The sequence below is a fragment of the Motacilla alba genome, chromosome 3 (genome assembly GCF_015832195.1).
Source record: "Motacilla alba alba isolate MOTALB_02 chromosome 3, Motacilla_alba_V1.0_pri, whole genome shotgun sequence".
In the NCBI taxonomy this organism is placed as follows: domain Eukaryota; kingdom Metazoa; phylum Chordata; class Aves; order Passeriformes; family Motacillidae; genus Motacilla; species Motacilla alba.
The window spans coordinates 72,846,422-72,871,669 of NC_052018.1; the positions used below are offsets into that span (position 1 = coordinate 72,846,422).

General features: G+C 40.6%; 4 protein-coding genes across 7 annotated transcripts in view; 2 read left to right on the forward strand and 2 right to left on the reverse strand.

Moving 5' to 3' along the window:
- The window catches only part of DYNLT2 (dynein light chain Tctex-type 2), a 5,742-nt gene extending 4,749 nt beyond the window's left edge, over window positions 1-993 (forward strand). Inside the window, exon 4 of the mRNA XM_038131970.1 lies at window positions 720-993. Within this exon, the coding sequence (XP_037987898.1) occupies window positions 720-830 (111 nt within the window). The 3' untranslated portion in view covers window positions 831-993. The remainder of the gene's footprint in view (window positions 1-719) is intronic.
- ERMARD (ER membrane associated RNA degradation) overlaps window positions 1-5,343 on the reverse strand; it is a 26,592-nt gene extending 21,249 nt beyond the window's left edge. For both annotated transcript variants that reach the window (XM_038131965.1, XM_038131962.1), the window contains exon 1: window positions 2,892-5,343. The gene's annotated coding sequence lies outside the window, so the exon portion shown is untranslated. The remainder of the gene's footprint in view (window positions 1-2,891) is intronic.
- Window positions 2,447-21,844, forward strand: PHF10 (PHD finger protein 10). 3 transcript variants are annotated; one of them, XM_038131968.1, is made up of 12 exons: window positions 2,447-2,763; window positions 5,350-5,456; window positions 5,981-6,111; window positions 6,922-6,999; window positions 8,392-8,525; window positions 8,637-8,786; window positions 9,896-10,005; window positions 11,415-11,568; window positions 14,019-14,174; window positions 18,935-19,043; window positions 19,305-19,493; window positions 20,761-21,844. In XM_038131968.1, the coding sequence occupies exons 1-12, from the start codon at window positions 2,695-2,697 to the stop codon at window positions 20,844-20,846; spliced, it is 1,473 nt and encodes a 490-aa protein (XP_037987896.1). In that variant the 5' UTR covers window positions 2,447-2,694; the 3' UTR covers window positions 20,847-21,844. The 3 variants fall into 3 exon arrangements, with proteins under 3 accessions (XP_037987896.1, XP_037987895.1, XP_037987897.1); XM_038131967.1 differs by having other exon boundaries at window positions 2,596-2,763; window positions 6,916-6,999; XM_038131969.1 differs by lacking the exon at window positions 14,019-14,174 and having other exon boundaries at window positions 2,596-2,763; window positions 6,916-6,999.
- C3H6orf120 (chromosome 3 C6orf120 homolog) lies at window positions 19,673-24,804 on the reverse strand. The gene is made up of 2 exons (XM_038131971.1): window positions 24,445-24,804; window positions 19,673-22,771 (listed from the first exon to the last, which is right to left on the reverse strand). The coding sequence occupies exon 2, from the start codon at window positions 22,726-22,728 to the stop codon at window positions 22,171-22,173; it is 558 nt and encodes a 185-aa protein (XP_037987899.1). The 5' UTR covers window positions 22,729-22,771; window positions 24,445-24,804; the 3' UTR covers window positions 19,673-22,170.
- Window positions 24,805-25,248: the final 444 nt, after the last annotated feature.

Below are 25,248 nucleotides of genomic sequence, written 5' to 3' on the forward strand. Positions count from 1 at the left end.
TTCATCATCAGTTCCTAAAACCTGACTGAAACCAACCTGTGTTTAGTGAGTTACATAAAACAACATTTGAAGGCTTCAGCTTCAGTACCAAATCCAGTTTGTGATGTGCCTGCATCTACCTGCTTTTCTGATGCCATCCCACAGTACGCTGCCTCTTAAGGGGTGCTTTGACTGAGGAACTGTAGGTGCAAACAGATTAGTGAAGTGGCCCGAGTTAACTTTTTTCTCCCAAGGAATATGTTTATTTCAGCCATCAATTCACACAGTTCAGCTTTGAAAACAATTTTATCAAAAAGGCTGAGAGCCCAATAAATTTACAAGTGGGTTGTAGTAAGCTGGAGGTGGAGGAGTGGGGGATGTGACTTCTTGATTGTGTATGTTCTCAAAACTGATGTCTGTTCACACTGATATCCAATTGCTTTTGAAGGGGTGCTCTTACTGTATGTTAAATTGTAACAAGTGAACACAAGAGAGGATTGGGGTTTGGTGCTGAGATTTTTGGATCTGTCTGTGTGGGAGCTTTGCTGTGAAGCAAGAACATGTATTTAACATCGAATAGGAATTGTTAATTTTATTCAACTTTTGCATTGTTGTTAATAGTTGTAACTCTCCTAATATGATTAATTAGCATTTAGATAATGCTGGATGTTGTTTAAAAATAAATAGTAAAACTGCTGTATATAGGTTCACTTGTAACTTTTTCTCTTTTATTCCTTTAGGTTGGCAGCAGATGCCTCTGGGATGCTCAAAGAGACACTTGGGTTTCAGCTAAATGTGAAACTGATACATTTATTGCACTGGCTTTGGTAATGGCTTGTTATTATGACTAAAACTCTGAAAGTCACAGCTGCATTTGTGCACCACAATACATAGTATATTTGAAAATTTTCAAAACATTATTTTAGTATTCATATTTGTCCTGTTGCTGTTGGCACATTCAAACTGACATGCAGTTGAGATAATTTTGCTCGGTTTTGCTCTGTTAAAAAAAAACCAAAACAAAACTGCTTTGGAAATGTTTATGGTTGAGTACATATGGGCTTCATCTGTTGTAATGCTCTGCTGTGGAAGTGGGAGCAGCTGGTGTAAGGCCAAGCATTGCAAAATTTTGAATGTTGCTTGTGTCTTGAGTGCCTAGGACTGTTCACCAATGCTTATATGCAGTTGCAGGTCTCAGGTTTCTTAAAAGCATGCTTTTTGTAAGAAAAGCAGTGTTCATTTTTCATTTTCATAGTTGGTATCTATGATAAAATGCTAGTTTGCCTAGAAACTTGGCTGGGAGGGAAGCTGTGTTTTGCAGTCCTAGAAACTTGTGCACATTTCCAGCCGTTTGCCTTGAATGAATTGTAAGTTCAGTTATTAGATTCCCCAGCTCTTAACCTTTGCTTAAGTATTGCCTAGGGTCTGGTTGGCGGACAAATACTGGATTGAGCGAGTTGGGTCACTTTGGTCTAGGAGCTTCTGGTGGCAGTGGCAGGAGGACAATGGCATCAATCTCAGGGCTATGGAGAATTGATCCGTAACTGGCAAGGACAGCACCGATTGTATTTTTTGAAATGAGACTCGCATATCTGTGAAGTGTGTAGACATCAGCTTTTGAATCTGCCGTGCGTGGAAATCTAGCACTGGTGCCTTTGCCACGTCCGTTCTATTGTTGCGAGCTGAAAACACACGCGGACGGGACGGCGGTGCTTCCCAACGCTCCGTGGCCAGCTTGGGTCTGAGCGCCTTTGGAGCCGCGGCCGGGCAAACCTCGAGGGGGGGTTTGCAGCCCGGGCCGCGGGTGGGCGCACACGCGAGGCCGGGGAGCCCCCGGCCGGGGGCGGCGCCGTGGCTGGGGCGCGGCCGTGCGCTTTGTTCGCCGGCGCGGGGCCGTGCGCGCCCACGGAGCCCGGCTGCGTGCGGGCGGGCGCGCGCGCCGCCCCGGTCCCCGGGACGAGGGTCGTTCCCGTGGCGGGTAGGGAGGGCTGCGCCTCAGCTCCGCCCGCCCGTACCGGCGGGACCGGTACCGGCACCGGGAGGCGGCGCGGCCCGGCGCGCAGCGGGCTCGGCGCGACCGCGCAGCGGCGGGGAGCGGCCGCACGCGCCCTCCCTCCGTCGCAGGGGCGAGCGCGCTCGTGGCGGCTCCTCCGAGTGCGCCCCCCGCCCCCCGAACCCCCCTCCTGCGGGGGCTGATGGTTCACAAACGTAGCTCGTCCCCGGCTGACGTTCCCGGAGACGGGAGCCTGCCGGCGGAGCGGAGCAGCCCGGCCCTGCTGGGTGCCAGCTCCCGCGCTCGGCGCTGACCACGCCGCCGGGGGGATGCTGCCCCTCCGTCCCGCGCTGCTGCCCAAGCGCTACCGCGGCGGCTCGGCTCCGCGCTCGCGGCCGGGCCGCGCGGCCGCCCGAGCGGCGGCGGCAGGAGGAGGAGAAGGGCGCGGCGGCGGCGGCGGCACCGGCGGCGACGGATCCCCCGCGCCGGTCCCGCGGGGCGGCGCCGGGTCGGTGCGGGTGCCGGTCCGGCGGCGCGGGCCGGGGTCGCCGCGGGCTGCCCGGAGGGGGGCGGAGCAGGAGCCGCCGCGCCCGTGCGCGCGCTGGCCGGTAGGGGCCGCTGCCGCTCCCCGCAGGGCGCGGGGGGGCGGGGCCGGCGGGCGCGGCGCGAGGCCCGGTCGCGCGGCGGCGGCGTCGCTCCTGTTGGCCCAGCCGGCGGCGGCCATGGCGGCCGTGCTGTCCCCGCGCCTCTGCGACAGCGACCCGGCCACGCCCGGCGCGCAGTCCCTCAAGGTGAGAGCGGGTGGCGGCGGCCGCGGAGCTGCGGCGCAACAGCCGCCTCGGCGGGAGGCCTCGTGCGGCCCCCGCGCCTGGGCGCCCTGACCCGCGCCTCTCACCCGACCCGCCCGCCCCGGGCTCACCTCTCGCCCGCTGGGGGAGCCGGGCGGCGGCGGGCGGCCTCCCGCGCCCTGGGCCGAACTTTGAGCGCGGGTCTGGGACTGGCTGCTCAGGGCCGTCCTCCTTCCCAAAAGTCCCTCGGCGTCTTCCCGAGGGCGGCGCGGCAGCTGAGCGCTCACCGCGGCAGCGCCGCAGCCGGGAAAGTTTGGGTCTGGCCGCGGGCCGTTCCGCCTTGGCCCTGCCGGCTGCTCCCGCGCATCCCGGGCACCGCGGGCACTTGTGGCGCCAAAGACTCCCGGCGCACATCGGCTGTCGCCCTTTGAAACACATCTCGGGCAGTTTAGGCTTCTCGATCGCTTAATAAAGCAGCGTTACGTTGATCTTGCAGTGACAGACGTACCAGAAGTTTGAACGTCACCATGTTTCGTAAGGACTAACAAGCATTTTACAGGAACATGCGTTTTCAGGGAGAAAGGGTTGTTTTTTTTTTGACGGTGCTTTACTTCTCATATAAAGAGAGCCACAGAGCTATGCCTTTTTTCTGTTTTTGGACAGTAAAGGTGGTTGAGCAGCATTGTGCCTTTAGATTGCAGATGTTTTCACTTCATATACTAAGTCGTCTGCAACAAACTCAACTTGTGTGATTGAATTTCGTGAAATTTTAAGCAAATAAGGAAGCAAGTATGGAAATGGAGGGCACTGATCTCTTTATGTTATGGACACTCCTACTGTGTAACAGTACCGAGTATAATAAATGAAAAATTACAAAGCGAAATGAGAAAATGATATCTGGCGCTTCCACCAAACTTTCAGGTTGAGATCTGTCTTTTAATGACTTTTTAAAGTTTCTTGGAAGTTTTGGTATACCAGAGGGTTGCTTTGGCCCTGTTGAGGTGTTTGTCTAGCGGTTCAAAAGATTTGGAGTGCGTTGATATTCTTGTGGGAAGTAGAAGTGAACTACTGATGAGACGGCTGTGTTACAAAATATTCTAATGCAGTGTTGGTTTGATTGGGGGCTGCTTTATTCGTCTTGAGTTCACACAGGGTATTCTCAGCAATACTAAGAAATGGCATTACTGGTGATGTGAGTGGAGATGCTGCATACTGTTTTTTTTAAGGATGGCTGCACTAAGAAAAGTTCCATTAAAATTTGCTTTTCAGTTTTTATTACTATGTGAAAGATGTTCTTGCTCCTTAAAGAGGAAGAAGAATATTTGTAAAAAATTGCAGAAAAGAAGAAATAAGCCAAAGATCCAGGAAACAAATGCTTTTTGTCTATGGCCTGTCTTAATTATAACATTGTGAAATGTTGCTTAGTAAAAGTAATGTATTCTTGTTTGCTGGAATATTTTAAAATCGATATTTTAAGTCATATGTTAAGTAAAACATACTAGAATGAAAGACATTAGCAAAGGTAGACCTAATAATCATTGTTGTCGTTTTTAAATGAGTAAGTATAGTTGGGCTTGATCCATTTATTTCTAACAGGTTACCTCCTCTTGCTTAAACTTTTCACAGGAGTTAGGAAATTGATTCTGCCACTCTGCTCCACTTTAGAAATTCAGTTACTCAAAGAACTGTTTTTGTTCTTGACTCAGCTACTGGTCACAGTAGGTAATTCACCTAAAGATTTTTGCTTTGTGTATCTCAGTTATGATCAGACAGGGTTGATCACTAAATGCTTTGAGATTGTTGATGGTGGAGGTAGGATTTACACAGCATTATAGGACAACAAAGCAGTGAAAAATGCAACATCAACTGAGTCACTGTCTTCTAGATTTTACAGAGCTTTTTGTTTTGCTTTGGTCTTATTTTCCTCCTCTTCATTCTTTATTCCCTGTCGTTATATTGATCACATGAGATCTGAATTGTGACACCTGTCTAAATATTCCCCTGTAAGAGCCTTGTTCTCTTCTGTATCTGTTGTAATACCAAGTTGGGTTTTTTCTTCTGGATACTTTTTCATCTCAACACACAAGTCTTTGCTACTTGCTTGCAATGATATTTTTTGTAAACTGTATACCGTTCCTTTTATTTTAACTGTATATACCTATAAACTCCTGTGTTGCTTTCAGTAATATTTTCCCTGATTTTGTGAGCATCAGCTCTCTGCAAGGAGTTGAGGTTTTTGTTTTGCACTTGCTTTTGGTGTGGAGTGCTAGTCTGGTCAAGTGCCAGAGACAGTTTACATCAGAAATTATGAACTTGGTGGTCAGAGCTACAGCTCTGTCTATTCAGAACTCTACTTACACCCCAGGTGAGAAGCTGCCCAATTCTCCTACTGGGCTACCATGTGTCATGCAGATAGTTTGTAACAAAGAATAATTTGTTGTATAGGCTGTCCTGTGAGTTGTTTAAGACTGTCACAGAATGGCTTAGCAGTTCAAGTATATTTAAATTGTGGATTGCCTTGCAATGTTTTTGGTGTTTTGCACTATCTTTGCAGTACTCTAATTTTTTTAATATTTATTTTCATGTCAGGATGACACAGAAGAAAATTCCAATGATGGCAGCCAGCCATCCAAAAGACGGCGTATGGGCTCAGGGGACAGTTCTCGAAGCTGTGAAACTTCCAGTCAAGACCTTGGGTAATTCTGTTTTTTACAATTCCCGCTTTTTGTTGTAAGTCTGACTTCATTGTTCAGCATGCTTAAGTATTAGCTCTTTATTCATTACTTGTGTATTCTTCGTACATCTTCACAAATTCAGGTGATGTCCTATAAATAGCTAGATGTCTGTTGCTCCCAGCATATTTTAAGGCATTTTATTTTAGAGTGCCACAAAAAGTTACAATCAGAAGCACACTTAATGTGTTTTTAAGACATTGCATACTTGAATGAATTTTGACTCTGTAGTAGTTGCTTTTCCTGGTGTCCTCTCCATTATGATGTATATCAGTTTCTTCAGATTCTGTCCCTTAGCATGTTGATAAATGGAGATTTAGAGAAATATATGTGACGTTGGGTACAACAAAGTGACTTTTGAAATGGGTTAACAGGATGCAGTGTTTAAAAGTGCTTGTCTTGTAGTTACTGTCTATTGAATTTCTAGAGATGTAAGTAGTAGTATTAAGTATTGTTGTGATTTGTTGTAACATTGTTCTTATGTTTAGGTATAGTTATTTTCCTGCTGAAAATTTGATAGAATACAAATGGCCACCTGATGAAACAGGAGAATACTATATGCTTCAGGAGCAAGTCAGTGAATATTTGGGTGTGACTTCCTTTAAAAGAAAATATCCAGGTATTTATTTTTAGAATTTTTCTTCTAAAAGCTTGTGTCCGTTAACAGTTTGGATGTAGTCTGCGCTTCTTTGGTTATAGGATGAGCTAACTGTTAAAAAAAAAAGACTCAGGAAAAGTAGACCTGGGTTATGCTTGTACTTCATATTTTCATAACTGGAAATACAATGTATCCACTGGTTTTCAAAGTAATATAAGACTTTGTGGTATTGCCACTGAAAATTTGCCAACAAGTCTGATTTGAAGGTTAGATCAACAAGTACTGTTTGAAAACTGATGTCAATTTTATTTTTAGTGATTTGTTGATGATTTGTTACTACATAACTGGATCTCTGTATTCTGTTTCCTGAATTGTGGCAACATTCCTACACTGTGGAAAATATTTAAAAAGATATTTGTGGAGGTTCTAGTATTTGAGCCTCTGTTATTCAGAATTGTCAGATCTAGCTATTTTGTTGGGGAATTTATTTTTAAGAGTCATGATAAAAGAAAAAATACTGCATTTTCAGTGCTTGGTAATTTTTCTGCATCTGAACTTATACATCAGGTGTCTTTAGTTTTTCTGTAAATCGTAACTATAGACAGGGTCTTGACCTGCTGTAGGTCAAGAAAATTTTCTATGTCCCTACATTGTTTCTTAAATTGAAAATTAATTTATAAAGTTGTCATGTTTCTTGGAATAGCAGTATAATCCAGGCTCTAGCTGCCTGGAAACAAAAGTGTTGAAATACTTTGACAGTGTTTATGGGGGAGTTTCAGTTACTGCACACATTTTTATTTCTTTTTTTTTTTGGTTTTTTTTGAGATTTAGAAAGGCGAGATTTATCTCACAAGGAGAAACTCTACCTCAGAGAACTAAATGTTATCACAGAGACTCAATGCACATTAGGTAAGAAAACAAATTGTTAGACTTCTTATTACAGTATAAAAAGTATGGCACTCTGAAAAAGGGGTTCAGTTTGGTAGAGAGGAATTGCATTCCTCTCAGCTGGAAACATAAATTCTGAAATTAAAACTGCTTTGTTTTTGGCTTAGTAAATTGGCTATGATGTATCAGTATTCCAGATTTATTATTAACAAATATATTTTGGATCTATTTTAATTACATAGAGGGGATTTTTCTGTATTCTAAATTAACTTGTAGAACCTTTTTCTCTTAGAAACCACCATAATAGTGTGGTCTCATATATATACATTATATGTACATGCATGCGTGGTGATATATATGTACAGAGTGTCTTTATATACGTTAGTCTTACTTTGCTGCATTAGAGGCCCGCAGACATCAGTGTATCTTAAATGGTTCATCTTCTATGTTAGAAATCAGAAGAGTGTATTTTAAATCACTTGAATATGCTTGAAATGGATTGATGTAATTTCTGAGGCTTTTATTGAAAGGCCTTTTTTCTTACTCTTCTGGTTTATGTGGTTTGGACATGTAGAATTTAAATTATGGTGCCATGGGGTTTTTTTCCGTGCATCATGGGTCTGTGAAAATGTAATGTCATTTTATATGCTAACAATCTTTTGTATACCACCTTTATTTCTCACCTGTAAGCTATTTTTTTAACTTAACTATGCATAAGAGAACTGCATCTAATTTTTGTATGTAGAGGTAAAATATTACATTCTGCCTCATATATCCAATGGAGATGTGCTAACTACCTCTGGTTTTGAAATTATAGTTATAATCAGTGGTAATGGCATAAATCATTCCATGCTATTGTCCATGTCGAGATTAGTTGTGTTGGAGTCTTTAGGGGAGGAGGTCTGCATAGTAGCTGCTAACTGAGGCATTCTGACTTCTGAGCGTGAAATGCTTTAATTTGCAGTCAGGAGTCTATGTGCAGTTTGCTGCTCTGAATTGCTCTCCTAACAATTCTTCCTTGATTTGTATAGAGACTTTATGTAAACCTCTTAATTTCAGTAAAGGTTCTGCAGGATAGTGAAGCTCAGCAGCACTGGAAACTGAAACTAACATTACACGAGGTCCCATCTAAAACAAAGGTTCTGCCTCACCGGTGAGTTTAGGTAGCTGATTGAGTCAGTGTGAAGGGGTCTGTCGCTGTAAGTCATGACACCAGCCTTGGGTACGGGCAAACTCCTAGTCAGCCTTGAAAGCCAAATGGCACAAGTTCACTGCTGCTTGAGAAGGAAGAGCATTGTGCACAGCAGATTGTTGTCTTTAGCTACTCAAAACCTTTGAGTTGGTCATTGTGAGATATAAATAATCTACAGTTACTTTTGCCAGACATCATCATGATTACTTTATTTATTTTAGGTCTAACAGCTTTGCGTAGTGATGAAGTAATTGATCTTATGATTAAAGAATACCCTGCCAAACATGCTGAGTATTCTGTTATACTGCAAGAGAAAGAACGGCAGCGAATAACAGATCATTACAAAGAGTATTCTGTGAGTAATTACCACTTCAGTGAACCAAATCTGCAGTGGGAGTGGGAGAAAAGGTTCTTCTCCAACTGATAGTGGAATGTATGTGAATTAATATAATTGTTTTTATTCCAGCAAATGCAGCAGCAGAACACACAGAAAGTAGAAGCCAGTAAAGTTCCTGAATATATTAAAAAAGCTGCCAAGAAAGCTGCAGAATTCAACAGCAATTTAAACCGAGAGCGGATGGAAGAAAGAAGAGCCTATTTTGATTTACAGACACATGTAGGTAGATTTAAATTTCTTACCACTTGTGAGGAAGGAGCTCCTTGCTTGTTTTAGTGAAGTTGGTTTTGTTACCATTTTAACTATTTCGGGGGGGTGATTACTAGGTAGTCCTGCTAAAATAATAAATATATTCAACCTGCGGACTTTTTAAACCTGAAAATACTTGTCTCAGAAAGCTCTAAAAATCTCAGTGTTACTTTGTTGTCATGTCTTTATTCTGATAGCAGAATAGTAGCAGATAGTAGCATAAAACTAAGACCATTGTTTATTCATATAAATGGCTAATTCTTCTTTTGAATACCTCCAAAATTTTTCCTGATAGTACCTGAAGTAAAAAAGAAGACTGTTTTACATCTAAAAGTGTGCTTGTCAATATTGTGCCCTTGTTTTTTGTTAGGTGTTATATTATTTTTATATTGAATGTGTTACATACCTCTCTGCTTGATTAAAAAAAAAATATCTGGCATTTTGAAGCAGTGCTGTTCTGCTTCTATTAAGGCAGTAAAGCAAAAATTTTCTCTGCAAATTGTTATGTGGCAGACAATTATGGAAAGTTTTCATTTTCCTGGTATTGACCATGTTAGAGACAAGGTAGTGGATAATTACTTCTATTTCCTTCTAAGAGAAGGAAGGCTTATTGTGTAAGCTTCTCCTTTCCATTGTATTATGTATTTATATTATTAATGGATTTTTTTATAGTATAGTCTGGTTTCAGAATTAGATGGACATGTTCTTTCTACTCTAAAGCAATATGGAGCAACAGTGATAATTCTTGCTAAAGATGCCAGTCACAAATGTTAATATTTACTGTTTCAATAACTAGATTTTAATTTCAGTACTATTTTTCATAGTGTACTATTTAAAGGGGTCTTACCTAATTTTTGTTCAATCCACTATATACTTAGGGATTGGGTTTAATCCATGATACTGTTTTGGGATCTCTTAGAATTTTAATGCATTGAATTTCTTGTGGGAGAACTCAGGTAGCTGTTCCAATTCAGTAAAACTGGCAAGTTAAAAAAATACTTGGAGGAGTATTTGGTGAGGAAGGCTGAACTGTTTGTATGTGAAACAAAAATGTCATTGTTTTATATTAAACAATGCAGATTATCCAGGTGCCTCAAGGGAAATACAAAGTCTTGCCTACAGAGAGAACAAAGGTTAGTCCTTATCCAGTGGCTCTCATACCCGGCCAGTTCCAGGAGTACTACAAAAGGTATTTTAAAAGCATTCCAACTGCCAATTCTGTTGCACTGATCTCTTTTGTCTCCATCTAGAAGGTGGAAAACATTTCACTGTCTTTACTTTAAGGGTTCAAATTAATTTTAGTTTTAGACACTTGATAGTCTTTAAAGATGCATAGTGTGGTTAAGAAAACAGTACTGACAGCAAGAGCACTGTCTCGCTGATGCATTGCAGTGCCTGAGATTTGGCCTGCTCAGGTATTTACCATGGCAAACAGGGACATTGATTTCACTCGTGCCACCCTCCTGTTTACTTATCATCTGCCTCTGCACGTGGGCTAAAATTAATGTTTTTGTATCAAAGTGTTTTTATGCTGGCTTTTGATCACAAGTATTGCTGTTCTATTTTGAATTTTTAGAAACTCTTTTTAAAAATGTTTCTTCTTGTTTAAGTTTGATGTTGGATTTGTAAGTGAGAGAGAAAGACATTGCAAACTGGACCTTTACATTTCATGAAAAACGTGTAACTTTACTGTTGACATAAATTTAAGATTTTATTAGCAGTGTGCTACCGTTGAACAAATCTGTACAGATTTGAAGTTTTGCTGAAGTCTTATTATTGTACAATAGAGATGGTATTCATGCTATATTTGCTTGGTTTTCTGTAGAGAAAAAAGCCCATGTCTGCATGTGCCTTGCTCCTTCCAGTGGGCTCATACAGCCCACCCCAAATTTGCATGTTACAGGGTGTTCCTGAAGGACTTCAATTTTATTAAATCAATTGAATTAAAATTACTTCATGGTATGTTTATTTTGCACTTATAAGCTGCTAGTGAAACTGCTTTTCCATCGCAGTGAAGGACAAGACCTTTCATAATATGCAGCAAAATAGTATCCTGTTCCTTACAATGCTTGTCTCAGCAGTAAGAGGACTTCCACTTTTTTCTTAGTCTTTAAGGTTAAAAGGAAGAAGGGTGGATTTTTCATGTTGAGCTGTATCTGGCTATAAGCAGTGAGATTACACCTTTACATTAATCTGAAATTACATTTTCTTGTTTTTTTGGTTTTTTTTGTTCCCAATAGTCAGCTATACAGCTCTGTTGTTTACTTCGCTTTGGACATGTTTGTGTGCCCTGGGTTAGAATTGTACACGTGTTATGGGGCAGTGTACATGGATAAAAAAAGTGTACGGTCTGTTGGGCATAGTAACGTGGATTGGGTAAAACTTTGCAAGTTGTGTTCTATGAGTATTTGCTCTACAAAGAAGACGAGTAGTATACATGGCATCGCATTTGGGAGGAGAAACTAGTTTCCTTTGTTTTCAGAACTGCATGTTTTTATGCGCCTTCTTGAAAAAAAGGAGACTGTTTCTTATTAGTGTGAGTTAATACTTGCAGATAAAGTACACATGAATGAATGCATTTTATTTATTTAACTTCAGATACTCTCCAGATGAACTTCGTTACTTGCCGTTAAACACAGCTCTTTATGAACCTCCTTTGGATCCAGAGCTGCTTACACTGGACAGTGATGGAGATTCAGATGATGCAGAGGAAGGGCGAGGTGAAGAAAAAAGGAAAACCAAAGGCAATTCGGTGAGACAAATTGAAAGTATTCTTGAACAAAAAAATCTTTTTCCTTGACTTTTGTTAGTTTAATTAGTTTCTTACAATCTTTTAACATTTGCAAAATGAAGGGAAGACCTTTTTTAGTACTTCTGTTTATTTCATAACATTGCTCTCCATTCTCTTTTTTGTTTTGGTACATTTTCAGGCCTTTTGTTCCTTTTTAAAAATTTTCTTCTGTTTGTTTTGTTTTGTTTAAAGAAATTTTAAAGAAACTTCCCAATGCAACTCTTCATTATACCCTTTTTCCCAAGGGGAACTTGCTGGCATTTCTGAGGAGAATGAATATTATAGTTCAGGTCACAGTATATTTTGCTGTTGGAAGTCCCACAGAATCTGTCCCCAAAGAAAAGGTGTTGATAACCTCATAACGTTTTTTTTTTTTTAATGATGTGGAAGCAGCAAGTACTAAATATAGAAACAGTAACTTCATTCTAATTTACAAAGGAGGTAAAAAGCACTGTGTTTTTTTACTTTACAATACATGTTTTAAAAGATATTTATGTTCTCTTCACTTACGCAAATGTAAAATTAACTGCTAGCTGAAACTTAAAGGAAACTTTCACATACATACCTTGATAGTGCTTTAAATGCTCAAGAGCCAGCTGAGATTCAAACTAGCTGAGTACACCTGAACCATTGGTGTATTGGTGCAGTTTGTATGTTGGTGACAATCTCTTTCCAGAAGTTTAACCCTAATTTTAATAGCAGTGGAATGTCACAGTGCATTGAGCAATTTCTAGCATGATTGATGAACATGTTTGATGGTGGGTATGTACAATCCTAAATTTTGTCATGTAAATATCTTCTTTGAATTTTGTGAGATACTTATAATTGAAGAAAGGAAGAGGTCAGCTTGGAGGTTAACAAAAGGAGAGAGAGGTGTTTAATACACTGTTTCTGCTTGCTTTTTTTTTTTTTTTTGAGAAGAAATCATATAAACATAGCAGGCTAAATGTCAACTCAGATTTTCTGTTTAATCACACTCCAGCTTTTTTACAGTTCGTCATTTGGTCTTTAACCATTTTTTACCAGTTTCCTTTTCCATTGACTTCCGTTCTCATTAATGACAAAGAAAAGTAACTGGACCAAGCAGACTATCCTTTTGATTTTTCACAGAGGCTTAGAAATCTTTTTTTTTTGTGACAGAATGCAGAAGGAAAAATGTCCCTGAGTTTGAATAGTGTAGAGAAGTGCAGAAGATAGATAATCAGATTCCTGTGAAGTGGTTATGGCTATGGGAGCAGGAATTCTTACCAGTTAGTCATTGAGGGGGGGCATACAGTTCATAAAAAAACCAGAGGTTGGACATGGTCAGATTTGGACTACCTGCCATTTGTCAGATCTCCCTGGTGAGTGCGACAATATGCTTTATAACTTCTCCTTTTTCACACCTCCCCCTGCTCCATTGTTGGAGTTGGTAGCAGTTTTCTTTTGTGTAGTGTTTTAGTGGGTCTGACCTAAATAACCCTTCCCCTAAAATACTGGTGAAACATACCATTTCTTGTTGACACATAGTTCGATCTGCTTTTGTGTTACACTCTGCCATTTGCTCTGTGTCTGTTTCATCTGTTTTGATTTTAGGTCCTAGGGCACAGGCTGATTACTATTGTGTTTTCACAGAGTGTGTTTTAATGTAGGGCACCATTGTTATTTGGTCTCTTGGGTTTTGTTGTAATAAATGTGAATAATCACACTGCTTCCTTCTGGAGCTTTTTGGAAGCCTTTATTAACACTTTTCTGAGAAAAGTCTTGTGCTGCTGCTCCTAATTATGCCTACATTGATCTCTCACCATCTTTGAACCTCTTCCCCTCTTTCTTGCCTCCTTATTCCTAAAAAAAAAACAAAACAACAACAACAACGCTTTTACTGCAAAATAAATTCTGTTCTTTGGTTCTATATTAAATATGGAAGTGTGTTTTGCCATTGATGGCATTCTTCTGCTGCAGTCCAAATTAAATACTTAGATTGCTCCTGGTGAAAACAGTAGGTGAGGTGAGTGTGGCAGAAAAAATCCTTCACATGTTTAATTCATGGCAGTCCTTGTATGCTTTAAATGCATGAGAAGGGCACTTTTAACTTTTTGCTGGCCCTCTACGTTGTAAACAGCGTATTGCATTTAGTTGATTTCTTGCTGATTTCTAATGAAAACACTTCAGAGAATTACACTGTTGTGCTCCCCACACTGATTCCAAGACCAACTGCAAAAACATGACTGCTGATGCCAGTCTCTTAAACCAGAAAAAACCAGATGATGAATGTTGTGAACAAAGGTGTTCTAGATTGTGATAAACCCCATGCTTTTGCAGAAGGAATGACATATCCTTCACTTACTTTAGTTGACTTAAAGGGCATAGGAAAGACTTGTCTGTCTATCCAAAAAAAAATAAAATATATAGCTATGGTATTTTTATTATAGGACAATTCGTCTGGCAATGTATCTGAAGGTGATTGCGCCACAGACAACCAGGAGGATTCTTTTCAGGGAAGACAAAAAACAAGAGACAAAAGTGCTACTCCAAGAAAAGATGGTTCCAAACGTTCTGTATTACCCAAATCAGTTCCTGGGTACAAGGTAGAAGAAAAAAGCCCCTGACTGAATTTTACTCACCAGCTTCTTCCTGAAGTATTTGGTTTTTTTAATAATGTGGAACTTCTGCTTGCTGTACTTTACTAGCTGTTCTCCTGTTGTGTGCTCCATCTGTTTGCTTCCTTATTTCCTTTTTGCTTATATTTCGCATGGGGCTTTTCTTTGCCCTAGTTGTACAGTGGCCTCCTATTAGGTTAACTTCTTAGATTCATAGGCAGTAATGCTAGAAAAATCCATTGTGGATTTATCATTGGAACTCAACATCTTTCTGTCTGCTCTAACATAGCAGTCAGAAATATGTGCCAGTTTGAAGCTAGCATTCACTGTTACTTTTTTTTCCTATTCCATATGGCAGCATACCAAGAGATCAGTCCTATAAAGTGCAGCTGTATGGCTGAGCATATTGTTACAACATTCATTTTAAATACAGCCTTTTATCCTGCGATATTATGATGTATAGGATGGAAGGCAAAAAGCTTACTACAGCTGTAAGGCCACACTATGTAACCCCTGTAATAGTATTTGGAAAGTAGCTTTTTATGTAGTTCATACTATGTAGTAACGTGTGTGGGCAATATGCTTTTTTCTAAGCTAGAAACTTGGTGAGGATGTTAAGACATTTCAATTATCACACAGTGATTGCCTATCCTAAGACCCCAATCTTCAGTATTTCTATATAATAATTTCAAGAATTATGATAAAAATACTTTTCAGATGAAGTGGGAATTGACATGCATTGTTTATATGTTACTATTCTGCATACTGAGAGAGGATCTGACTAAACTGTAACACATTTAAAGCAGGTAATTGTCTAGTCCTGTTCCACTGAGAGGAATGAGAATTTTCCATTGACTTAAATGGGAGCAGGAATAGATCCATAAAGAGGGAAAACATTAAGTTAAGATAGGGTTGAGTGTTTACCAGTCAGGAATGCTAATTGACAGTTATGGGACAGGGAACATTTTTGTCAGTGACAAGCTTGTATATACTGAGAATCTGTCTCAGCAAAAGTGAGCTGTTGATGGCTTGCATTTTATGTTTATAAATATTTACTATCTGTGTTTACCAAGTTAATAGTAAATAAACTGTAACTTACAATAAGAAGCTAATTTCCAGCAACAATTGGACAGCTTTGAATAATTTCCTCTACATACAGTATCTGTACAAGTTCATAACAGACAGCAAGCTCCAGTTGCATTTTCTGTTTTCAGGAACTTATTAAGAAATGTGTGAGCTGTGTAGATTTAGCATGTGGTTACCACATATATATATATATTATATTTTTTATATGTAACTTTGCAAGAAGTTGTAGACATAGAATGCATTTCAGTATTCCCATGGACATGAAATCCAAAGATGAAGGTTGAAATTTTGCTTTAGCTTTGTTGAGCTTGACATTAGAAATTGTGTGTCTCTAGTTTACAGAAGCTTCACTTAGCTGCGAGATGCCCAGGTGTTTGATTTGTTGAATCTATTTAATGGCCTTATGAATGCATAGAGAGAACTGGTGGAGGAGAACTTTGGTTTGAACTTCAAATTGTAAAAGAGCAGTAGTAGTATACAGCACTGCATTTTGAAAATGGATTCCCACAGCAATTACTTACTGGGTCAAAATCACTGATTCTGTCAGTAACAAGGTCTTACTGTAACTTACAGTGCCACATCTTTACAATGTCAGCATACATTGCCTGCATCAACCATCCAGCTGTTGTTAAGTCAGGGGTGGTGATGGATGTGTTAGGAGGGTTAGAGGAGAGGATTGGCTTTCTTATGTGTGGGAACGTTTGAAATACTGCAATAAGACAAATTACATGAGCTGTTTTAACTGGCAAGACAGAATGATTCTTGTTTGTGAGTCTACGAAAACACCAGATAACAATATACGTACCATATGTGCCTACACGTTAAGGCACTTTGAGCCGAAGGCTTAACTGACTCAAAATGTTTTCCCTGTGAAATCTTTATAATACTTTTGTTCTATATTGTTTTCTAATATTGGACTATTTTTGTAGGACACTAATCTTTTGGTTACATGTAGTTAAAATTGAGGGATAATTGCTATTGGCATCAGCATTTAAATGTATAGCCACGTTATGAGTATTACAGGATTCCATACATTTCCACTGAGTTACTTTCAAGTAAAAGAAATACTGTATTTTATATGGAGTCTTTTTTACTGTCAGTTCTTTAACAAAGAACGATTAGCGTGTGTTTTACATTTTGTCATGTTATGAGTAGTGAGTCTGTTGCTGCAGGACTGACTGCTACAATTGCACACACAGGGTACTGTTAAAAGTACAGGAGATTTTTTTTGCACATAAAACTGAAATGTATTGAGTATCTTTATTTTGCAACACTTCTGTTTTGGGTCACTGCATATGAAAATGTAACGCTTTGCATTCAGAATAGGATGTTATAAAAATGGTGTCATTAGAAAGCTTACTTTGAGAGCTGCAGCACAGCAGCATGGAAGTGAAAACCTACACAGCACAGTCATAATTTTGACCCTGCATTCATTTTCTCTCGTATCTTATCCCAATGAGATGGGGATATAGAAAGCAAAATTTACTCCTAATGAGATGGGATATTGTGACTTCCCATTTGGAATTGACAGATTTTTTAATAGCATTTCTAAAAGCCATTTATGGTGGTAGAATGGAACTGGATGAAAATGTGAATAGTCTTGATCTTTTTAATTTTTTTTTTTTTGCATAAATACTTCCATACTGTTGGAATTTCATTCTTAAAAGGCTGTGATTCTCACTGCCCCCCCCCCCTTAATATGCACAGTTTCTAATGAATACAGGTTAGTGAACTGAGACTAGATGGAAGCATTGTTAATGCATCTGTAGCAATGTCTACCTTGAGAGTTACGTGTATGAGAATGTGAACTGTACACACCTGTAATGCACACACCTGCACACACTTGGATGTGTCCAAAAAACAGCTCACTTTGGCTGGAGTACTGGGGAGTGTGCTGTTGTATTTTAAAGGCAGTAAAATACAAATCTGTAACAAGCCAGAAGTCTGATTAGAAAAGTTTGTTTGCTATTCTAGAAAGGCTTGGTTTCTTAGATTATAATACAATTTAAAAATAAAAATAGCCTAAACAATGGAAGGGTAAATGCTGCCACATTGACAAGGTTTAAGCATGTGCCACTTTTGTTGGGAGGAGCAGGGTATAAAGGTATACATGTAGGACACGTAGTATAGTTAACAGTAAAAGAGTTTATGCGTGGTTTTCCTTCCATTATATTTATTATTTTGTAGAGATGTTTGTGTGTTAGACTTCTTTTACTGTTTTATTATATTTATGTATAAAACAGGTTGACTTTGCTTTTTTAAAATAAATAAGCAAAAAAATGTCTATGAATGCCTCTGTCATCTTTTGAAGGAAGTTACCTATAAACATTTGGTGTGGTGTTTTGCTTTCTTGAATAAAACTCCTTAGACGGAACAATTTGAAGCAGGCTGTAGCCATGTTTTGACATTAGAAGCACATTGAAAACTTCAGAAAACTTAAAGCAATGCATCCTGATACTTTGAAAATTAGTCAAGATACTATTTATCTTGCTAGGTGCTGTGAAAAACTGGCTGGGTAAATAAACACACTTAAAGATAAGTTGTATTGCAAAAGATACTTGTAATTTTATTAATTAATTAATTAATTAATTAATTTATTTATTTATTTAGTGTTTTGGCTTTTAAAATTTGTTTTAAAATTAAACCTCATTCTTCTCCCCGCAAGTGGTTGGTAGTTGACTGGTATTCTTCTTACAGACAAGTTGTTTAGAGCCTTCAGCTCCCTCTGCTAGCTGGGTCTTTGCAGCAACATGGTTTTTTAAAACTGGCACTAGTCAGTTTAACATCAGTGAGTACTACATTAATTGTAGACTACATTTCTCACTAATTTCATTATGCAGCTGTCAAAGCTCAACAATGTAACTACTGCCATGTTTCTGAAATACAGAATGCTTTAATTTTTCCTCAGGCCTCATCAGGATGAAACTTTTATTGCATCTACAGAGTTGACACACAGAATACCTAGGCAGATGTTCCACATTTTAACAGCCTACTATTTCTCTTACTTTTAAATGGATCTCATGGACCCAGACACACTCTAGATGATTAACTTAGAAAAATTATAAATGTAAATCTCTAGTCAAATGCAAGGATTTTGTTTCTTAAATGATTATGACTGGATACAAGAAGGAATGGTAAAAGAAATACAGCCCTGTCTACAGCATAGCTAGTCAGATAATACGAAACTGAAGACAGAAAAAATCAAGTTTATTGCTTTTATAATTAATTTTCTATCTGTAGGGACAAATATAATGCAAAAAAAAATATATATATTTCCTTCATAAACAAGAAATCCACACAGAAGTTCTAAAGAGTACTGTATAGTGGAAGAATCTTCCTGAAATTTTTCACCCTATGTCACATTTAGTTTACCATGAGGAGAATGTTAGCTGATGAATTAATAGGAAGAGGCAAGTACGTGCTTTTGATCCAATTGGATTTACATATAACTCACTATGTATGGCAAATGCAAAATTTTGTGTAGTTAAATCTGTGATTTTTTTCAGTGCTGCTGCTTATCAGTGATTATCACGTGTTTTCAGGGTTCACACATCCTGACAGATAGTTTATTGATTTTTAATAGTTAAGGAGATAGGTGACATTTCCTGTTGAATCTGTAAATTCTTCTGGAATGAATTTATAGCCCTCTTCTACCCTTCCAGCCAAAGGTCATTCCAAATGCTATATGTGGAATTTGTCTGAAGGGTAAGGAGTCCAACAAGAAAGGAAAACCTGAAGCTCTTATACATTGCTCCCAGTGTGACAACAGTGGTGAGTATCTACATCCACTAAGTCGATTCCTAAGGATCCAGATCTGTTTGTGGACCTATTTAGTGTACTCCATGTGTAGCAAGAGTTCAGTTGCCTTTTCTGTTCTTTGTTACGACCCCATCTCTCTTTCGTGTTCTCTGTACTCACATTGTGGGATCTCACCAGGAGGTGAGCTAAGCTTCATGTTTGGTAAAAGCAAACAGTCTAACTAATTTTAAATTTCATTTCAGGCATAAAATAATAATACTGGTTTTAATCTAGGCCACCCTTCTTGCCTTGATATGACCCCGGAGCTTGTTGCTATGATTAAGACTTACCCTTGGCAATGTATGGAGTGTAAAACGTGCATTATATGCGGGCAGCCTCACCATGAAGAAGAAATGATGTTCTGTGATGTATGTGACCGTGGTTATCACACTTTTTGTGTGGGGCTTGATGCTATCCCTTCAGGTAATAAAATAAGAGTTACTTGTTCCCTTCCCACTTCCTCTTGAGTCCTGGGCTCATTCTCAGAATTAGTACATGAACTAATGAATTAATACATATTCTTTTGGAAGAATAGTTTTAAACAAGTGTGAAGGGTAAGAATAAGAAACACTATAGGAAAGCATTCGCACTATAGGACCCGATTTTTTTACTAAGCTTTATTTCTGTATATTTGGTTGTGCACAGTTAAACCTTGCGATTCCTGTGCAGGAAATATAATTGGCTTTTGCAGCATGACCTAAACAGGCTCGCTCAGAACTATGCTTTTTCCATATCCACAGAATACTGACAATAATTACCTCTTTTCATTGAAGAAACCCGTGAAAGAAACTGTATTGCTGCATATTGCTAGAGTATAGCTTTCACATTAATTGTTCTGGTTTAGCTTCTAAATGAAAGAGTTGTCTCAATTTAATATTAGTAAATATCTCTTTAAACCCTTTCATTCCCTTTTTTATTCTTAAACATCAAAACTGCAACAGATGTACCTCCATAGGTAGGCAGGCAAGCCAGTAGCTTTGAATTGCCAAGTCACTCATCATGTGGCCAACTCAGGGCAGTAGAAAGAAAATAACAGGTGGTACTGTTGCTTTACATGTAATTCTAGGTCCATGGTAAGTTCACGAATACTTATTCAGTGGCAGTGACAGTATTCCCTGGACAGTACTTAAAATACACTGTACTGCCCCATTTTGGGAAGCACTGGAGCTAGCTATCACTTTCATGCATGTTCTGTGGCTGATTTCACTTTGAGGCTGACCTAAGAATATAATCAAAATAGATTGTATGTCTGCAAAACTACAAAATTACCAAAACAGCCTTTGATCCCAGCTGTTGCAATAAAAAGTTAAATTAATCCCCAGCTGCCATTGATTTATGCTCTGGGTAACTTCCCAACCTTGAACTGTAGTCATTCACCTGAAAATATGACCAGCAAACTTGAGGACTGTTAGTAAAGCTCTTACCTAATAACCACCTCCTTGGAGTGCTGGCACTTCTTGAGGTCCATGAAGATTGGTGTAGCCAGTGGTTACATATGGGTCTGCAAGGGAGCGTGAATTGTGTATACTGCTTTATAGAAAAGATGCTATATTTTAAAAGCATTTGTTGTTTGCATTAAAGGAAATACTGCAAATAGATAAGCACCTAACAGAATGGTGAAGGGCTGCCTAAATAGGTAAGAGAGAAAAAAAACTTAGTTTCCCAATAATTGATAACTTTCTTTTCTTAGGTCGCTGGATTTGTGATTGTTGTCAGAAAGACCCTCCTGTACCCAGAAGAGGAGGAAGAAGGGGGAAAAACAGCAAGGAGGGCTAAGAAAACCCTAAAAACTTGCTGTCCAAAACTTTACTGCACAAATTAAAGTGATACTCTGGTGCTATTTAATCAACCACTCTATAAGAGGAGCAATACCACTTTTTTGTTTTTTTCCTTTTTACTAAATAAACTTTGTCTATATAGTGATTTTTTGTGATACAAGTCACTAATGTCCTTTCAGGTGTTGAGAGGCAAGCCAAATTACCACTCAAAAAAGAGAAAGCTTTTCAGTAATGACATTTAAATTATACATGCATTTGTGTAAAATTATAGCAATATACTTATTTATTTCAGTGCACTTATCAGTAAGCCCTGTGAAAAGAAAATTACAGAGCAATTTAATGTACTTTATTTGCATAGCAACTGGTTATTCTGAAATACTCAACCAAAGCAAAAAGTATTCCTGGTAAAAGTAACTTCTAAGGAAGAGTAGGCATGAGATGACCTTCTTACAATATACTGCAAATCCCTTTCAGCAGAAATTTTCTGTGCAAGCTAATGACTTATTCATAAATATGTGCTTGAAAAAAAAATCAATCACAAAAAGCTATCAAGGGAAGTGTAAGAAAGCACCTCTCAAGCTTGAGATACCTATATGCTGTGTTGTTTTTAATGAGACAAAAATGTCATATTGACAAGTAAAAACAGCTGAGGGTTCCCTCTCCCTGCAGTAATAGCAAAGAAGCAACATGCACTTGATTCAGGTCATGGATTTGTAGTGGTGATGAGTGACTGGACCAACCTCTGTTTGGCAGATGGCCGATGTGATGTACAGCACACGCAGTTAAAATACAGACCATCTATTCCCTTAGGTGATTGATTGTTTTCTCCTTCCTGCACCCTAAGCTCCTCAACTTCATGAATACACTCAAACACGTTGCTGATCAGTTTTACTGGAGATGCTTGCTCAGAAAATAAGCAGGTTTTATTTTTAAATATGCTCTAAATTGAGAGGGGGACTGAAGTGCAGTAGTTTATTCATTTTTCTTTATAAAAAAAAAAAACCAATAGAAAATACTGAATTGGAATTGATTTTCCTAAGCACCTATTTTAAATGAATTTAACAAGATCCCAACTATACATTCATTTTAAAGCTCTGATCTCTGAAGAGCACTGCAAATACTGTCCTGGCTGCTCATTTTACATATTGGGGAAGATTTACAATATAAAATTAAATATGGCTTTTTCTCCCCACTTCCTTTCTGGTTTTGGAAATGTAACCTGAATATCTCTTCAGGAAACACAGTGAGTATTAGGTATTACAGCATGTCATTCATACCAATTTCACAGGATGAAGTGTGACTTAAGTCCAGTGTGTATCAATTTAAAAAAGGATTTCAAGTACTAATTTCAAGATTCCAATAAGTATAGTCCAGAAAACAGACTCCTCATCCTGAGATTCATCTTCTGTAGACTGTGAGTATTTCTGGTTTGCCTCCATCTCCTCAGGGTTGTAAGAAGCCTCTCCAAACGGGTACTGTACAACTGTTCGATCGTAGTACACCTTCATTTCAAACTCGCTCTCCAAGTGAGAGGGGTGGCCGTAAATCCCTATTCCCACTGGGCGGCGGAAGTGTGCAGGCACGTGGACGATGTCCTGGCCACAAGTCACAGACTGTAACTCGTACTCGTCAAAGCTGGGGTGAAGTGTCACATCTGACACGTACAAGTCTGCGTCACCTTTTAAACTCCGCATCTGAAGAACGATCTTCCCCTCATGATTTAGTCTCAAATAGCTGTAGTTTCCTGCTCCAATCTGACCTTGGACAACATGAAGAAGAATCCATTCCTCTGGTACGTCCTCTTCCTCAAAGGCATTTACCACAAATAGTACTTGAGCTGTCACAAATACTGTCAGGATTCTTCTCCAGTGTGTTGCCATGGTCTTCAGTTGTATTTGGATTCTTCCTGTGTCCGTGTGCTACCTTATGAATATAAGGCAAAATTCAGATTTTAGTATATTCTGTTATTGGAAGTAATTATTCTTTTTTTTTAATTTGGTAATTCTTACAAATCCTCTCTAGTCCATAGAAATTTAACTTCAGTTGTGTTTATTAACTTGTATTTTTAAATAGTCACAGAAACCAGTGCTAAGATTCAGAACTCTGTCAGAATAAAATGGCTTACATTTTCAAAAGTTAAACAGAAATTAATCAAGCCTGTATTCTTTCAACAGAACTGACATAGAGACTTTAGCTTCATTCTACCTGCATGCATGCCAAACTTGAAGGGATGAAACCCAATAATGTTTTTAGCTTCACTTTAAAAAACCCAAAAACCAGTTAAGGAAAGGAAGGCTTTTGCATGCTTGAAGATGCTTAACTTTATATGAGGTGCTTAGGGCATCCTATTCTCCTATCCTCATCCTCTCAACTTCAAAAGACAGTAAAGGTGCAAATCTGGATGTGGACTTGAAGCAGTAGGCATTCCAGCTTGCATTGGGATGGAGTTAGAAATAAAAACAAATTATCTAATGAGGTAATACATTAGTTCATGATCCTGATGTGTGGCTTGTTTCTAAGATCAAATTTGGCACATTTTCCCTGAAAAAAATGCATTTACTTTCAAGATGGTTTTGTTACAGTACAAGCGCTCAGCTCTTTCCAGCACTTCTGTACAAAAGATAAAGCTGAAGGTACCAGGACAAGGGGAAGATGGAAAGCACTGCTGCAAGATCAAGGTTCTTACAGCCTATTCCCTCCTTGCTGCACGCTCCCAGTCTGGCAGCCCGAGCATGCCTGCCACACTCCAGCCCTCTCAACAGCTGCACTAAGTCTCTGTTAAGCAGCAACTTTCAAACCTTGCTGAAGGCTTCAAAAGCATACAGCTGACTGAATTTGACATGCAAATCACAGGAGCCACAAGCCTGAACAACTTCATGTTTAAGAGGAAGATTCTCATCCCCTCATTCCTTCCATAAGGACTCTACAACCATCTGAAACAAGAAAGCTGCCTGTAACTCGCTATATACCCTGCTAGCAACAAAACAAACTGCATTTCTCCACCGAGATGTCACTTAAATGCTAGAAGTTCTACAACTGAACGCATTCACGGGAGAAAAAAAATAGAAAAAATGCCCAACTGTTTCAGTTTGACGTTTTCTGCCCCAGAGGCCTCTCTACTGCAAGGTCACAATTCTGCAAAGACAGCATAAAAAAACGAGGTGCAGCATTTGCTGAACCTGCCAGACTGACAGAACTCCCTCCACAACCACAGGAAAAAACAGTCTTTTGTCTCGACCGTAGGAGGGAGCTGACTCTGTCACCTGTCCATCGAAGTAGTGATGAAAAAGCCGAGCGGAGCCACAGGAGGAGCTCCACATCTGACCAGAAAATAACTGAAGTTATCTAGGAAAGAACGAAAGCGTCGTGGCGCTGGCACAGCACTCGGGAGGAGAAGCGATTCCCAGAGACCTTGGACAGAGCCACGAACGAGGAGCTCTGCCCGCCCCGGTTCGCCCCCGCCTCCCCGCAGGCGGGACCCCCGCCGGAGCCGGCAGCGGCGGCTCCGGGAGAAGCGGGTGGCTCCGCGCCGCTCCCGCCGGCGGCCGCGTCGGGCCGGCGTCACCCCGCCGGCCGGGGGCTGGGGCTCGGCTCACCTCCGACCTGCCGCGGGGCTCCGGCTCCGGCAAGGCCGCAGCCACGGCAAGGAACAGCAGCGGGGACTCGCGGACGTGCGGCAGCGCAGCGCGGCCGGGGCGCCGCGGGACAGCCCCTCCCCGGGGCGGGCCCCGCAGCAGCGCGGCGGCCGAGAGGAGGCCGGCGGCGAGGAGCCGGCACGCGGGGCGGAACGCCGCTCCCCCTGCGCGCCCCGGGAGCCGCTCGGTGCGCCCGGCCGAGCCCGGCCCGCGGCGGCGCGAGTCTCTGGGGGCGGCTGGAGGCGCCTCGCCGCCCCCGAACGCCGCCGGTACCGCCGAGCGCTCCCGCCCCGCCCCGGGCACGGCCGCGCCCCCGGTATCGCGAGAGCGCGGCGGGCCGGCTGAGGGGAGGGCCTGGGGAGGGCGGGGAGGCACCGAGGGCGGAACGGGGCGGGCTTGGCACGCCGTGTGGAGTGCTTTTCACCACGGAAGCCTGAAATAAGAGAAAGCGTCCTTCAGCTGCACTGGGATTGGAAGTTGCAGGATTGGTGTCCCTCCGTGGGTTAGTGACAGTTTATTTGACTGTCGGTATAAACCTGACCTAAGATCACAGAACAGAAAAGCAGTATGACAGAGAAAATAAACCCAACACCGTTTTTGAATACCCATTGACTTCAACAGTAACCTTGTCTTGGCTGAGCTCCTTAAAATCATAAGCAAGAGTGAAAATTTGAAAGTGAAAAAAAAAATCTACCTGGAGTGCCTTGTGTATTGAGAGATTCAAGGGAGCCTGTGTAAGAAACCCAAGGGTCCTGTGCTAACTGA